The sequence below is a fragment of the Rhinoderma darwinii genome, chromosome 4 (assembly GCF_050947455.1).
Source record: "Rhinoderma darwinii isolate aRhiDar2 chromosome 4, aRhiDar2.hap1, whole genome shotgun sequence".
NCBI classification, from domain to species: domain Eukaryota; kingdom Metazoa; phylum Chordata; class Amphibia; order Anura; family Rhinodermatidae; genus Rhinoderma; species Rhinoderma darwinii.
Window position 1 is genome coordinate 390,356,300 of NC_134690.1, and position 16,366 is coordinate 390,372,665.

The 16,366-nt window shown below is 43.6% G+C and overlaps 1 protein-coding gene across 2 annotated transcripts in view; it reads left to right on the forward strand.

Annotated features, from left to right (window-relative positions):
* Nucleotides 1-2,904: 2,904 nt before the first annotated feature.
* CENPF (centromere protein F) overlaps nt 2,905-16,366 on the forward strand; it is a 46,015-nt gene continuing 32,553 nt past the window's right edge. Inside the window, exons 1-10 of one of the 2 annotated variants that reach the window (XM_075863332.1) lie at nt 2,905-3,021; nt 4,957-5,148; nt 6,842-7,038; nt 7,335-7,447; nt 7,957-8,048; nt 9,066-9,357; nt 10,568-10,770; nt 12,082-12,207; nt 12,323-12,451; nt 14,201-14,323. In XM_075863332.1, coding sequence (XP_075719447.1) covers nt 4,987-5,148; nt 6,842-7,038; nt 7,335-7,447; nt 7,957-8,048; nt 9,066-9,357; nt 10,568-10,770; nt 12,082-12,207; nt 12,323-12,451; nt 14,201-14,323 — 1,437 coding nt within the window. In that variant the 5' untranslated portion in view covers nt 2,905-3,021; nt 4,957-4,986. Of the gene's footprint in view, nt 3,022-4,956; nt 5,149-6,841; nt 7,039-7,334; nt 7,448-7,956; nt 8,049-9,065; nt 9,358-10,567; nt 10,771-12,081; nt 12,208-12,322; nt 12,452-14,200; nt 14,324-16,366 lie in introns of those variants that run through there. The other variant, XM_075863331.1, reaches the window with a different exon arrangement.

The window sequence follows — 16,366 nt, forward strand, 5'->3', positions numbered from 1 at the left end:
CCTGTACTGCTGTGTTCACTATGCTTGAGAAAAGTCCTGCTGGACTGAAACGTCGCACGGGTGATTAAAAAGCTGACATATTTTGGAAGTGCTGTCTCCTCGTCTATTTTGTCTAACTGTCCATATATGGACTGTGATGTCAGGGAATCCCACCGCGAGCAGAATCCCGGCCTGAGCATTGCTGATGCTCTGGCCAGGGATACTGGAATCTAAAAGCTCCTGACATCACTGCCTATATATGGACAATGATGTCAGGGGCTCCTTCAGGAGCAGAATCCCCAGCCAGAGCTTTGTCGACACTCTGGCCGTGGATTCCAGGTTTTTTAAAGGGAACCGGTCACCAGCATTTCACCTATTAAACCAGCAATACCTGGTGGTAGGGGGTGAAAAATCATTTCTATATAACCTATAATTGTCTTCTTAGTCGGCTCTGTAGCTTTAGTATTCAGTTACTTAGTGTTCCCACACCGTATGCTAATGAGCATAAAAGAGTCAAATCTTCATTCCTCAAGTCTTTCCGAGTTTACCCCGCCTCCTTACTTTTGATTGACAGCTCCTCGCCACACAAAATCCTGAGCTTGCGCATAGATGTCCTGTTCTGGTATGTGCGTACAACGGATTATTACGATAAAAGGCGCAAAATGTTTGCAGACCGTTATTTACAGTCGGAGGAGGAGTTTAGGAGAGGGGATAACGGTAATGAACTTTTGATAGCAGCGGCCAGTGAGGGATAAGTAAAGTTCAATAGGTGAAATGCTGGTGACAGGTTCCCTTTAAGCTACTAACATCACTGTCCATATATTTACAATGACGTCTAGGAATCCAACAGGAGCAGAATCCCAAGCTAAAGCTTTGCTGACGCTCTGGCTGTGGATTCCGGGTTTTTTAAGCTCCTAACGTCAATGTCCATATATTTACAGTGACATCAGGGGCTCCTCCAGGACCAGAATCCCAGACAAGAGCCTTACCGACGCTCTGGACGTGGATTCCGGGTTTTTTTAAGCTTTTAACGTCAATATTCAGATATTTACAGTAACATATAGGACTCCCTACAGGAGCGGAATCCCCGGCCTGAGCATTGCCGATGCTCTGGCCAGGGATACTGGCATCTGAAATCTCCTGACATCACTGTCTACACCGTGTTTCAAATTATTATGCACATTGGATTTAAGTGTCAAACATTTAATTATTAGTTTTTCAATTAAACTCATGGACGGTATTGTGTCTTCGAGCTCTTTGGATCATTGTAATCAATCTCAGACACCTGTGATAATTAGTTTGCCAGGTGTGCCCAATCAAAGGAAAACTACTTAAGAAGGACGTTCCACATTATTAAGCAGGCCACAGGTTTCAAGCAATATGGGAAAGAAAAACGATCTCTCTGCTGCCGAAAAGCATGAAATTGACCAAGGTATTGCACTAGGTATGAAAACATTGGATATTTCAAGAAAACATAAGCGTGATCATCGTACTGTGAAAAGATTTGTGGCTGATTCAGAGCACAGACGGGTTAATTCAGATAAAGGCATAATGAGGAAGGTTTCTGCCAGACAAATTAATAGGATTAGGAGAGCAGCTGCTAAAATGCCATTGCAAAGCAGCTAACAGGTATTTGAAGCCGCTGGTGCCCCTGGAGTCCCGCGAACCTCAAGGTGTAGGATCCTCCAGAGGAGATTTGTTCAATAAAATTCGCATTATACCCCAGCGGTTGATGGCTTGAAGATTATACTGACTGTCATTTGCATCGACTATTTAGGAAAATCAGCGAAAAACAACATTTGCATAATAATTTGGAATGCAGTCTATAAATGGACAATGATGTCAGGGGCTCCTTCAAGAGCAGAATCCCCAGCCAGAGTTTTGCCGACGCTCTGGCTGTGGATTCCGTTTTTTTTTTAACGCTCCTAACGTTACTGTCCACTAATTCTGCGCTATAATATAAATATCTCTCTATAATATAAACTATTACCTAACTATATTATAAAACACTAAAAAAATACGTGAAACACGAATACCCCAGAATAATTCTACATTCTGTAAAGCACTGCTCATGTAGTTACACAGGATATTCACAACCACTCACAGCCCTCAGTAACCAGCAGTCAGGGTGATAGATATAAAACACACCATCCTGTATCACGTCTAGTAATAGTATTAGCGGCGCTGATCCAGGGTTTATAACTGATCGCCATTTTCACATTAAAAATATATATATATAAAATACATAATAAAATTCATCTTCTTACAGATCACAAATCTCCTGTGTCCTTATTTCTCATCACGTGATGGAGTTTAGAATCTAGCGGAGCTTTTTGTTTTTCATATATGTTATCACTATTAATAATATACTAGTCTTTTATTCTATCTGCCTCGGGCACATTCATCCTGGCTGTCATCACAAAGGTATCCGGTAATATGCATCATAATGAAGAAGCCTATGGAAGTCATTGTGGAAAGCGGCTGCTCGTTTCCCCTGCAGATACCTATGCGGTATTACACAACGTCCATTCAAGTTAACAGGTGCCCGTGTACAGTAATACAGGATTTATCGGACACCGCTCAGCAGAAGACAGCCGGCACTCAGATCCCGACACTATACCAGACTACGCCCACAGCGGCGCGACTGCACCGACCACCCCTTTACCGCACAGCGCCAGCCTCCACCTTTTAAATTCCATGCGAACTAATCCCATTGGCTTCTCGGTCAGAGACCAATAACCAATCGAATTTATCTTTCAGCAGCCAATCACGCTTACCCTTACAATTTCCATAATGAATTTGAACTGAAGCCACGCCTCCTACGCGCTCTGTGCTCTGCGAGTCTAGCAGGTGGGCGGGCTATTTTGATGCGTTCTACCCAATGAGATAAGGCGGAGGAACGCCTTTGGACCAATCACAGCTGTTCTTTCATACATGGGCTGTCCTGTGCTTAGCTGTTGTGTGTTGTGGACGGCGCGGTGTTTGAATCGTTATCGCAGCGGATGAGATGTCTGGAGCCGGGCACTGATTATACGGTGACAGGTGAGAGCAAGCGGCGGCCGTGGCTGGGGGAGGAGTGCAATCCGGCACAGTGGCGTATTTTCCTTGGAATTAGGCTGAGTTCACACTCACTGTGCTGATATATACTGCTTCCCCATTCAGTAGTAAAAAAAATATCATTTTTTATTTTATTTTTTTAAAGCGTAATTGCCAGTCCACTGTGGTTTCCGGTATTTTTTGTATCAAGATCGCCCTGACGGACCCAGTACCGGAAACAACAGCGCAGCATGCTGCGCTATTGTCTACGGTAAAACCATGGAAACCCGACAGGACCCACTAAAGTCAAGGGGTTCTGTCTGTTGTCGCTGTCATTCAAAGGAATCGCCGCTTTTGGTATTTTTGTTGTTTTGCTCCTCTGACGGAGCCGAACTCAGATGTGAACAGCCAGTTGTCAATTTATTCATACATTTCTAGGAGGGATAACAGAGGAACGGCACAATGTAAAGTTTAAAAAAAAAGATTCTCCAGAATTATTTAATGGGGAGAACAATTATTTACTAAGACAGACCGGAGAAGTGACGGGTCCACTTTAAACTGATTAACTCGGTCTCGTTAGAATTGGTTTGAAGTTTCTGGCGCTGGGGGAGGATCTAGAATTAAGTCCCAGGCTGTAACCATATATGGGAGAAGCAGATGAAAGCTAACCAATTGTACAATGTGCGGACTAGGTCACATGGGACACAGAACAAATTAAAAAAAAGTTTCCCCAAAAAATCCTGTAAGGGCCTGTTACTAGTTGGGGGTGTGACCCTACACAGACTGACAATGTCCAATCAGCACTGACAAAGACTTTCAACAAAGGGAATGGTAACACCCAGGTATCCATTTAATAATTGATTTCTAGGAGGAATAACAGAGGAACAGCGCAACAAGACCCCCCCCCAGCAAACTGCTGATTTTTGCCAGGGGTCTCAGGAGGTGATTTGCGGCGGCTCTCGCATTATAGGAGTAGTCTGTGATCAGATAACGCATTTAATTAAAGAGGCTCTGTCACCAGATTTTGCAGCCCCTATCTGCTATTGCAGCAGATCGGCGCTGCAATGTAGATTACAGTAACGTTTTTATTTTTAAAAAACGAGCATTTTTGGCCAAGTTATGACCATTTTCGTATTTATGCAAATGAGGCTTGCAAGAGTACAACTGGGCGTGTTGAAAAGTAAAAGTACAACTGGGCGTGTATTATGTGCGTACATCAGGGCGTGTTTACTACTTTTACTAGCTGGGCTTTCTGATGAGAAGTAACATCCACTTCTCTACACAACGCCCAGCTTCTGGCAGTGCAGATCTGTGACGTCACTCACAGGTCCTGCATCGTGTCGGCACCAGAGGCTACAGATGATTCTGCAGCAGCATCAGCATTTGCAGGTAAGTAGCTACATGGACTTACCTGCAAACGCCGATGCTGCTGCAGAATCATCTGTAGCCTCTGGTGCCGACACGATGCAGGACCTGTGAGTGACGTCACAGTGCTGCACTGCCAGAAGCTGGGCGTTGTGAAGAGAAGTGGATGACACTTCTATACACAACGCCCAGCTAGTAAAAGTAGTAAACACGCCCCAATGTACGCACATAATACACGCCCAGTTGTACTTTTACTTTTCAACACGCCCAGTTGTACTTTTGCAAGCCTCATTTGCATAAATACGAAAATGGTCATAACTTGGCCAAAAATGCTCGTTTTTTAAAAATAAAAACGTTACTGTAATCTACATTGCAGCGCCGATCTGCTGCAATAGCAGATAGGGGTTGCAAAATCTGGTGACAGAGCCTCTTTAAGTGCTTACTTGGACTGTAGTTTGTTGAGCCCTATTAATGTGCACTACAGGTCCCAGCATCTTATTACTGGTCCTGGCAGGCATGAGCCGTGTATGTACTGAGCAAGCTCACAGCAACGTCGTGATGTTTATTTTCTTACAGAATTACAAGTGGACCCCATAAAGCAGGACGATGAGTTGGGTGGTGGAGGAGTGGAAGGAGGGTCTGCCCTCTAAGACCCTGCAGAAGATCCAGGATCTGGAGAGTCAGCTGGATAAACTGAAAAAGGAGCGGCAGCAGAGACAGTTCCAGCTGGAGTCCCTGGAGGCCGCCTTCCAAAAACATAAACACAAGGTAAAGAATTAATAGTCCCACACACTGAGGACTACTGCGCTGAGCTCCCAGAAAACATGCCCTCACCCTCCAAACACCCCACATCCTGCAAGCCAAGTTCACTGCAGTTTTAAGGGGGTTGTCTGTTTAAAGAGGACCTGTCACCTCTCCTGACATGTCTATTTTACTAAATACTTTTATTCCCTATAAAATAACAATTCTTGAATGTATTTTCTTAGAGCCCTGCATTGTGCACCTCTGTTACTCCTCCTAGAAACTGAGTGTTACCATTCCCCTTGTCAAAGTGGCATGTCCCTACATAGTCTGAGACTGTGAGCACTGATTGAACAGTGTCAGTCTGTGTAGTGACACCCCCCAACTGGTAAAACCCAGATGTCCAGTTATTCATCAATTTCCAGGAGGAGTAACAGAGGAACGGCACAATGCAGAGTTCCAAGAAAAGATGCTCCAGAACTGTTAATTTATCAGGAATACAATTATTCACTAAAACCGACATATCAGGGGAGGTGACAGGTCCTCTTTTAGAGAACCAGTTTTTGCGTAGACCTATAGACCAATCAGCCCGAGCAGAGAGCTGCACTTACTCTGGACGGCTCTGCACAATCTTCTGTGACCCAACCATATCCGCAACAGCACAAATCTCTGTCCTGATAGTTTGCTACAATGTAGCAGTGCTGGTAAAAAAATCTGAAACCGCCTGAACAGTACACTCTCACATAGGATTGGCGAAACTGGATACGTTGCAGCAAACCCACAGCTGTGAGAAGATTAGTATTATTATACAAGTATTAAAGTGAAACCGAACTTTTAAAAAAACTTTTGACCTGTCGTAGTGACATGATCGGCTTTCCTCGGAGCTGCTCAATACAAAGTCTGAGTCCGTACGCTGCTTGCTTGGAAAGCCGATCAGAAACTAACCGCTTCTGCTGCTTTGTTTTAGCGATCGGTGGGCGTCTCAGTGCCCGGACTCCCACCGATCAAAACTTCCGACATATCTCTGTGACATGTCAAAAGTTTTTTTTAAAAGTTTAGTTACCCTTTAATAGTTACATATACCTTTACAACCAAAGTAAGGTCAGATGAAAAGGAAGTATGACTGCAGGATCAGACTACGCCGGGTTTGTTTGTAGTGTCACCTCAGAGTCACATAGGTCTGCATAGGAGCTGTATACACACAACGATAAAACATGTTTAACCAAGTCTCCTTTATTTCTTATAAAAAAAATTGGTTGTAAAGGTGGCTATATCCTTTAAAGGGGTAACTAAACGTTTGACAAACTTCTGACATGTCAGAAGTTTTGATTGGTGGGGGTCCGAGCACGGAGACCCCCACCAATCTCTAAAACAAAGTGGCAGAAGTGCTCGGGTGAGCGCTCAGCCGCTTCATTTCTGTTCGGCTTTTTCCGGAAAGCCGATGTATCGGAGTCTGAACTCCTCTACATTGATTTCCGTAAAAAGCCGAACAGAAACGAAGCGGCTGAGCGCTCACCCGAGCACTTCTGCCACTTTGTTTTAGACCCCCACCAATCCAAACTTCTGACATGTCAGAAGTTTGTTACACTTTAAGTTTTATTTACTTAAGACATGTTTAATTATGTCTGTATAATATTGGATTATTTCTTCTTGATGTAAAAGAAAGTGTTGATGGGTTTTAATAATTATCGCTTATTTTAATTCATATTTTGGATGACAGGTTGAAAGCGAGAAAAGTGAAATCACGGCCCTGAAAAGAGAGAATCAGAGTCTGATAGAATTATGTGACAACCAGGAGAAGACCAGGCAGAAACTGAGCCACGAGCAGCAGGTGAAGGACACGCACATCAATTTCCTGGAGGGACAACTGAGCACCAGCAAGAAGCACATAGAGAAGCTGGAGCAGGAACTAAAGAGGTCAGCAAAGACGGGACAAGCGCACGTTATACCTCTCCCAGGCGGGGGAAGGAACGGGGAAAAGTATTGGGGGTGGAGGGGGGGAAGGGTCACATGTAGAAACTAGTGTATGAACCGGCGGTGCCCATGCCAACCAACCTGATTCTAGCCCTCGACTAAAAGACTAGAAAATAAAAGCAAGAATCTGGTTGGCTTGGACACCACCAGTCGTCTTTCCGCCACTAGTATTTATAGCTGACCGGAGCCGTGACATGAATGGCGGATTTGATGGTGGATCTTCCCTCTTTGTCCTACAGATATAAGAATGACCTGGAAAGGAGCCAGCAGTCATTTAATGCGGCTGACATGTCTGTATGTGTTACCCCGCAGAAAACCTGTACTGCCTCGTTCACACCTGTTAAATTTAACGGTAATATTTTATTTTCTTTGTTTATATGGTCATATAAAGGGTGTGTATACTTTTACAACTATCGTTTTATTGCTCAAGTGCATCTTAAATAGACAAAAAAAGCTTCCTTGCAAATCGTCTTGATTAAAAAATATATTACCGTTTTGTGTATACAGCTCCTATACAGACCCATGGTTACAGATTACAATCAACCTGTGTGTAGGATGGTCATGCAGTCATTTTGCTCCTCTACATCCAAAACTACAGACCGTAGATGAGGGGGGCAGACGGAGTGGAATAACACATGACTGGGGGGTTTAGACTACACATTGGTTTTTTTGTAGTCTGTAACCATGGAGATTCATAGACCTGCATATGAGCTGTATACACAGAGGTAGATTATTATCAATACTATTTGCAAAGGTGTTTTTTTCTTTTTATTAGATGCAATAAAATAATTGCAAAACTGTACACACCCTTTAAATTGGAAAGTAAATTGAAGATTTTAATACAGTTTTATATTTTGACAGATTCTAAATATGAAGAGCTACAAGAAAAGTATAATAAGGAGGCGGAAGAAAGAAAGAAGCTGGAGACAGAATTAAGATTTCTCCAAATTAAAGTGAGTAAAAGTTTCTTGCAATAAAGTTCTGATAGCGAATCCGAAGCCCAGTTGTTGTATCAAGACGATACCTCTCCAAGCTTTACACTGCAGCACTGCTTTTTTAGGTTGGCTGCCGTGGAGAAGTACCAGCTTAGCAGGGAGTCCGTGTCTGACTGGCATTGGGGTTTGGACCCAGGACCTATAATAAATGATACCTTTTAGGAGTCCAGGAACACTGACATTTCTAGAAAATATTAGATTGTTTGTTTATTTTTATTTTTTCATTAGGGAATCCTTCAAATTCCTGAAAGGGATTGTATATGATCAGAAAATGGCCTTCTCCTTCATACTCACTGCCTGGGCTTACTTCTAGAGTAGGAGTCAGCAACCTTCAGCACTCCAGCTGCTGTGAAACTACAACTCCCAGCATGCTGCAACAGCCTTTGGCTCAAATAATAGGGCCTTTGGCTGCTAGTGCATGCTGGGAGTTGTATTTTCACAACAGCTGGAGTGTTGAAGGTTACTGACCCCTGTTCTAGAGTATGGTGATGATCTTTGCTGCTGTTTTGGAATAACGTTATGGTTATACCAGCACCCCCTATTGTAAAAAATATAAGCAATTCAATCAAGGAGGTATAAGGACCCTGGAGCATCTTTTCTTAGAACTCTGCGTTGTGATCTTCCTCTGTTATTCCTCCAGGAAATGTATGACTAAATTACTTTTCAAAGAGGCACGTCCCTACACTGTTTGTCATTGTCAGCACTGATTGGACAGTGGGATGTGACACCCCCCAACTGTTAACACCCAGTTGTCAATTTATTCATACATTTATAGGAGGAATAACAGAACTCTGCCTTGTGCCACTCCTCTAAGTATTGACTAAAACTCCTACTTTTTATTTTATTTTTTTTGGATCCTTTGCTATTTTTGGATGGAAATGGCACACAAAAAAAAAAAAATACAACAAAAGTTCTAAAACAGAAACCGTAGAAGTCCTTTTTATGTTTTATGTTTTTTTATTTTATTGTGTCCAGTTGGCGAATCAGCCGTCTCAGCCCGCGCCCCAGAATACAGTGAACCACCGGGACATCGCTCGTCACCAGTTGTCGTCCTCCGTGTTCTCGTGGCAGCAGGATCGGACGCCGAGCCGGACATCATCCAGCAGTCATGATACCTCACTCAAGAGGAATTATACCTCCATTCACTATCCATGGGAGCAAGAAGAGACGCCGAGCAAAAGAGGATTAAAATCCGATGGTTTGAACAGAAGTTTTTGTGAATCCTCCAACAACCCAGCAAATGATCAGCTCAGAAACCAGAATCAAGGTGACCTACAAGCTGATGGGTTTTTAGAAAGTCAACTTCTTGTCCTCCCGTAGGAGGAGATCCGTGTTCTCCAACCTGTGGTTCTCCAGCAATTCTGCTAGAATTCCCTGACACCCTGTGTCTATGATGGGAGTTGTAGTTTTGTAATGGCTGAATATCCTTAGGTTGGAGGAACGCTGGTGTAGAATGTCTATATAAATCAAAACTATCTTTGCAAAGAAAAAACTACAATCTCCTTAGGTTGCTTTAGATGTGGTGAAAGCAAAAATACAAAACAATTTTTTTGGGGTCTTTTCCATCCCTCTGCCGAATATTTTCTCTGCTGGGTGGACTGACTTTTTCTTTTGTGATGCTATTGCTGTGCTCAGCACCCGGAGCCAATCAGATGTCTTCCCACTTCTGCTCCCCCTCCCCTCTCAGACACATAGCGGGTGAGCAAAACTGCAGCTGCATACCCTTCCTCCCCCTATCTTTTACTTACTGAGTTAAACTGCCCTTAGGCCTCGTTCACATATGCGTTGGGGTCCCGTTCTGACGTTCCGTCGAACTTTCCGCCAGAACGGGACCCTGAACAGACACAAACGGAAACAAGAGGTTTCCATCACCATTGATTTCAATGGTGACTAATCCGGTGCCCATGGTTTCCGTTTGTCTCTGTTGTGCAGCCGGACCCGTCGTTTTGCCGGATGCAATAGCGTAGTCGATCGGAAATAATTTGGCCATGGGGGAGTAAATGGCATAAAATGACAAAATACTCACCTGATTGAATCCCCCGACGTTCCAGTGGTGCTGACAATCTTTGTGTACTGTACGTGCCCGTATACCCACGTGACCGCTGCAGCCAATCACTGACCTGACCTTAGTGGTGTACGGCATAAGATCGATGGTTGACTGTAGCGGTCACATGGGTATACGGGTACGTCATCACTGCAGGGTTTTAGATTTACAGATTCGTAAAGGCTCTTTTCTTAATTTTATGGCACCCCCTCCCACTTCCTTGGCCATGTTTATTCTGATCTTGGAAACTTCTTTAAATTGCCTGATCTGCATAAATGTCCATATCGGACACTCAGCAATGCCCTTGAGTAAATTCTGATTGGCGGGTATCTGACGGCTCCTACTTGTCGGGAATTGCTATTTATGCCGTTCTCTAATATACAAGTGTAGCTTCATGAACCGTATTTACTGATGACTGCATCTTCTTTGTCAGAACTGAGGTCCAAAGTCACTGAGCTGGAGCTGCGCTTCCAGGTTCAAGAAAAAGAGCTGAAAAATCAACTTCACAAACTCCAAGAGACCCAGATCCTGCTAGACAAGACACAGGCAGAGCTGGCCGACAAAGACAAGACTCTCGCTAAGAGCCGGGATGATTTGGCGCGGGTGACCGTACAGTTTGAGCAGTCTGTCGACAAAGTGAGTAATAGTTACATCATTCTTCCAGGGGTTATCCATGATTAAAGGGGGCTACCGGGACTTTGATAGCGGTGGCCTATCCTGAGGACAGAACATGAATATCAGACCGGTGGGAGTCTTATTCCCCACCACGATCAACTGATTGGGAGGGGCTGCGGCTCTCTGGGCGAGTGTCCCATCCCCTTCATTGTTTACCAGGCACCGCTCCATACATTCAGTAGTGGTTGTGCCTGGTATTGCAGCTCACGTAGGGTGAATAGGACTGAGCCAGGCTCAGCTATTACCAAATGTGGTCCATACATGTGCCTGGTAAACAATGAAGGGGACGCAAAGCCTCCTGGAGCACAATGGCCACTTCAGCTGGACCCCCACCGATCTGATATAGATGGCCTAGCGTAATGATAGGCAAATCAATATCAAAGTCCCGGAAAAAAAACTTTGTAATATTCCATTTCTTGGATAGATGAGGAAAAATGTAACACTTTTTCTATTGAAATTATAAAAAAAAATACTCCTGTGTATGGATATTGCTGTTATATACTTGTTCTGGGGCCCCCTGCTGTTCCTTTGAGCTGCAGTACCAGACACAGCCACTACTGAATGTATGGCGCTGTGCTTGGTAAGCAACGAAAAGGCCACAGCGCTCACGAAAACACTTTTGCCCCATCAATCAGCTGATCGGCGGAGGTGCCGGGAGTCGGACTGTCACTGATCTAATATTGATGACCTATCCTAAGGGTAGGTTACCCATATGTAACTTTCGACAAACCCCTTTAAATGCTGGTTTCCCTGCAGCGGCCACTAAGAGGAGCTTTGGAACTTATCGCCTATTGTTTTATGCAAAATATTGATTTTATGTAAGATCTCTGTTTGCAGTCATTCAATAAAAACTGTCAAGGTTTACTGTCATTGCATAAAAATCTGTCAAGACACTGCTCTGATAGCTATAATGTAACGAGCCGTGCACCTGTGTGTCCATTACATGATCACGACAGATTTAGATCCACTGAGCGTAAACCATCAAGCTTCCTGTTGAATACCAGCAAGCAGAGATTTTGAAAACTCTAATGAATTCATATCGAAAGTATATTGGAAAATTTTAATACTTTTAATTCTACAAAGACCAACATTTATTTGCTTAAACCAGAATATCCCATAAAATATTATGTTTAAATATGTATTTCCCAGTTGTCCCATTGCAGTGTATATCTGTACCCGTATTTCTTGTCGTATCTTTTATGTGGGCGCAGTTTTTTTTCTTTCCTTTTTGGTTGTCTTCTGTGATCTAGCAAAACTTTCGTTGTGTTTCAGTACGCAATGACTGAACAGAAGCTGAAGAAAGTTTCAGAAGAGCTGAGCTGTCAAAGACAAAATGGAGAAAGCGCTCGACTGGCCCTGGAGACGAAACTAAAGGAGCAAGAGAAAGAAAATCAACAGGTTCGGTTCCTCGTATCCGCATTGTCTCCTATTTGCTGGAGCTGTGTGCATTTCTCTGTGCTTAGCCTTCTGATCTTCTGGCTTTTATGTGATTCGTCTCTTTGTATATATGTAGGAGCTGTTACGTCAGCAGAACTCCCTAAAGAATATGGAGCAACAACTGAACCAGATGAAAACCAAACTAAGCCAAGAATCCCAGCAAGCGAAGAACGAGTTTAATTCCGTCCAATCAGAACTTGACCGGGTAAGACGCTTCCCGCTCTGTATGTCTCAGTTTTGTTATTGACCGTCAAGGCAATGGACTACTTTGCACTGATTTATTTTTATTTCTTCTACTCATTTGCTTCCTAAATGCAAAATTAAGCAACTTTTTGAATAATCTTTATAAAAAATGTCCTACCATGTTGCTGCTGTGCAGTCTGTACAACTCCTGTACGTGGCTGGCTGTCCTGCTGCTTCTGACACAAATCCATCAGCACACTGCTCCTGGCTGCTGTCTGCTACCTCTGCTCTTACCCTCTCTCATTTTAGAGATACCAGCAAGGAGGGGCCGAGGCTGTACACAGCAGAGTAAGCTGTATTAGAGAGGCAGGAGATCACTCAGTCTGCAGGGGTAGAGAGCACACAGGCAACATCAATACAGAGAGAGCTGGGGACCCACGGCAGAATCTGCAGGGGGAGAAGGTAGAGCTCACACAGGCAGCATCAGTGTAGAGAGAGAGGAGATCTTACACACATGCGCACACATGCAGCACCCGTGTAGAGAGACCACATCAGTATAGCGAGAGAGGGGGGAGATATCACACATCAGTGTAGAGAGAGATCTGAGACACAGCATCAGTGTCTGTCAGCACAATTGAAAAGAGATCACATATTGGCTGTATTAAAATGGTAAAGCAGTAGAGGAATGAAGCTGTGGTGACAGATGAGCTAGTGAAGGCAGCAGCATCCTGTATTCACAGACCTCACATCCAGCATGTTTTACTGGGAGGGACACGTCCACATGAGAAAAGTCTGAAACCAGGAGCAGGTTGTAAGACGCCTATCAGGGAATCTAAAAATCAATCGAGGAACAAGGATTGCAGCTTAAAACTTAGTGAAACGTTATGAACGCCATGCAACCACTAAGGCCTCATGCACACGACCGTGTTTTTGCGGCCGCAATTCCCCCGAAAATCCACGGGAGAATTGCGGCCCCATTCTTTTCTATGGGGCCGTGCACACGACCGTAGTTTTTGCGGTCCGTGCACGGCCCGGGAGCCCGGACCGCAGAAAGAACGGGCATGTCTTATTACGGTCCGGGCTCATTGAAAACAATGGTGGCGGCCATGTGCATGTCCCACGATTTGCGGGCGGCCTGCGGCTGACAGTCCGCAGCCGGCCGACCCGAAAATCACGGCCGTGCACACGGCTACGGTTGTGTGCATGAGGCCTAATACATATATACAAATTTATTTTTTTAAATATCAAATGTGTCCATAGGCTTTAAATAAAGTTTAACATGGCAGCTTTCTTCCGGAAACAGCGTCACCGTGCTGTGTCTGGTATTGTAATTCAGCCTAAATACCAGATACAACCCATTGACAATACTGGTGCTATTTCTTGAAGAAAGCGTATTTTTCTACTCTCAAATAATTCCTTTAATGGGAATTTTCAATGAGACCTGTCTGAAGTATTCATGGGCGCAGCTCACAGGTTACGTAGATACAGACATGTAATTCCCATCGGTAAAGAGTCACAAGGTGCAACTTGCCTACAATTGGAGACTTGCAAATCGTACTCTTCCCCCAGTTGTTCTCTTTGTATGTGGCTCATGCTGCAGTCTCCGGTGAGTTGTGGATGTATTGAGGGATTTGGCATCACGTGGCACAAGTCCTTTTTTTTTTTGTTTTTTTTTAACGCCAGTCTTATGGTTGGGCGTGAGTGACTGCAAGTTCACGACGGTCAGGACACTTTTTATTATTGGTGGTACGTTATTTGTCCTCTCCTGTAGGCGACACATGGGAAGAAGATTTTGGAACACGAAGTAGAAGATCTAAAGCAGAAATTATCCAGATCAGAACAGGCCGCGTCCACCAGCCAGAATCACATGACTGATCTAAAGAGGGACCTGGAGGTAAGGGATTTGTGTAGTCAAATTTGCACTCAAAAGGGGTTAACTGGTTTGGATAAGCCCTCGACATATGACCGGTCCCCCAATGATAATGCGATTAATGGACTGTCCAGGGATCCTCTACAGTGGCATATAGAGGGTTCCAAAAGGGAGGGTGCCAGGGGTGCCAGCACCTCTCAAGCATTTATGGCACAACCTGTGTAGGATGGGGAATACCCAAGTTCTTTGCTTATGAAATAGTAAATTTTTACCGCTCAGACGGTGTCCATCAAGAGTTCTCCTTTCCCCAGCCTGCATGCAAAAAAAGAAAATCCCCTCTTCCACCGGTGTGTATCTCTGTATTGCTGGTTCTTGTAGTTCCATGTAGTAATTGAGCAGCGCGCCATATGAATACCTGTGATCGATGGCCTAAATCTTAGACTTATTGTATCGCATAATGTGCTGGGAAGCTGAAAAAAACAGCGATTACCCCTTTTTATGGGGGGGGTTTTGTTTTTACGGCGTCTACCAAGCAGTAAAAACGACATGTGCGCCTTATTCTACAGGTTGATACGATTACGACGATACCAAATTTATATGTTTTGTTTTATGTTTTACCACTTTAAAAAAAAAGAATGTTTTATGTCGCCATGTTCTGAGAGCCAGAACTAAATTATTTTTCCATCAATTTAGCGATGTGAGGGCTTCATTTTTGCGGCACGAGCTGTAGTTTTCACCGATACTATTTTCGGGTATATGCGACTTCTTGATCGCTTTTTATTACGTTTTTTTGGAGAACTAATGTGTCCAAAAACAGAAATTTGTGTGCTATATATATATATATATATATATATATATATTTGTTTTTTTACGGCGTTCACGGAGTGGGTTAAACAACGCTATATTGTGATAATTTGGATTTTTATGGACGCGGTGATACCAGTTATGTTAATTTTTACTTTTTAACATTGATTTAAAAAAATAAAAAATGGGAAAAGGTTTTTTGGTTTTTTTTATTTTTTAACTTTTAATATTTTTTTTGAACAAATTGTTTATTTTTTTTAGTTTTTTGTGTTTTTTAATTTCAGTTTTTTACTTTTTTTATTAGCACCCACAGGGGACTTGAACCAGTGAACGTTGGATTGCTTGCGTGATATACTGCAATACTAATGTATTGCAGTGTATTGTGATTCTGACCGTCTCCTTCAAAGGAGTACAAAGATGGCAGAGATGGGGGCCTTCATTAGGCGTGTTTAAAGCGCATTTCTTACCTTAAAAGCCGCGGTCAATAGCAACCGATGGGGGCGCGATGGCGTGTTTGAGGGGGCGAACCCCTGATTCTATCAATTTAAATGCTGCGGTCGTGATTGACTCCCTTTGGCGACATCTCAGTAATAGTACAATGGGTGGTCCTATACCGGTTTTACGTTCTGCGCAGTCTGTTATCAGCCGTTTCTGGTTGGCTAGAGGCTGACTGTAGTGTTCTTCGATGTGATCGCTACGTTTTTGTTTTTTTCCAGTTCTCAGAACCTCCAGGAATATTTACATACGTAGGATATTGGCAGCTTGTCCTATAACGCTGCTGCTCTTTTATATCTGGCTGATTTTCCATTTACTGCTTCTTTAATTCTCTGAATACAGCGCTTATTGAATCTAAAGCTTGTCATGTAACCCCCGCGGGATGTACGGCAGGAGTGACCGCTAATCTGAATCCTCATGACAGTTGTTGTGGGGGCTTCACAGAATGGAGAATTGTGACTTTCTGCTGTTGAACAGTAGGTGGGTGTCATATCCTAAAAGGCACAGCATAGAAGAGAGAAGATGAAGTTTAAGAACACAGATCGCACTCGCTGTTCTCTTATTTATTATTGGAATGTACTGTGTGTACCAAAATGACGCAGCAGCTGTTAGATCACAACACCCATTATCTGCAGCTACTCCTTATGCTCTCTCCCACATATTTAAAGGGGTTGTACAGGATTAGATAGACATGGCTGCTTTTCTTCCAAAACAGCGCCACACCTGTTCATAGGTTGGGTCTGGTATTGCATACATGACCTGTGGACA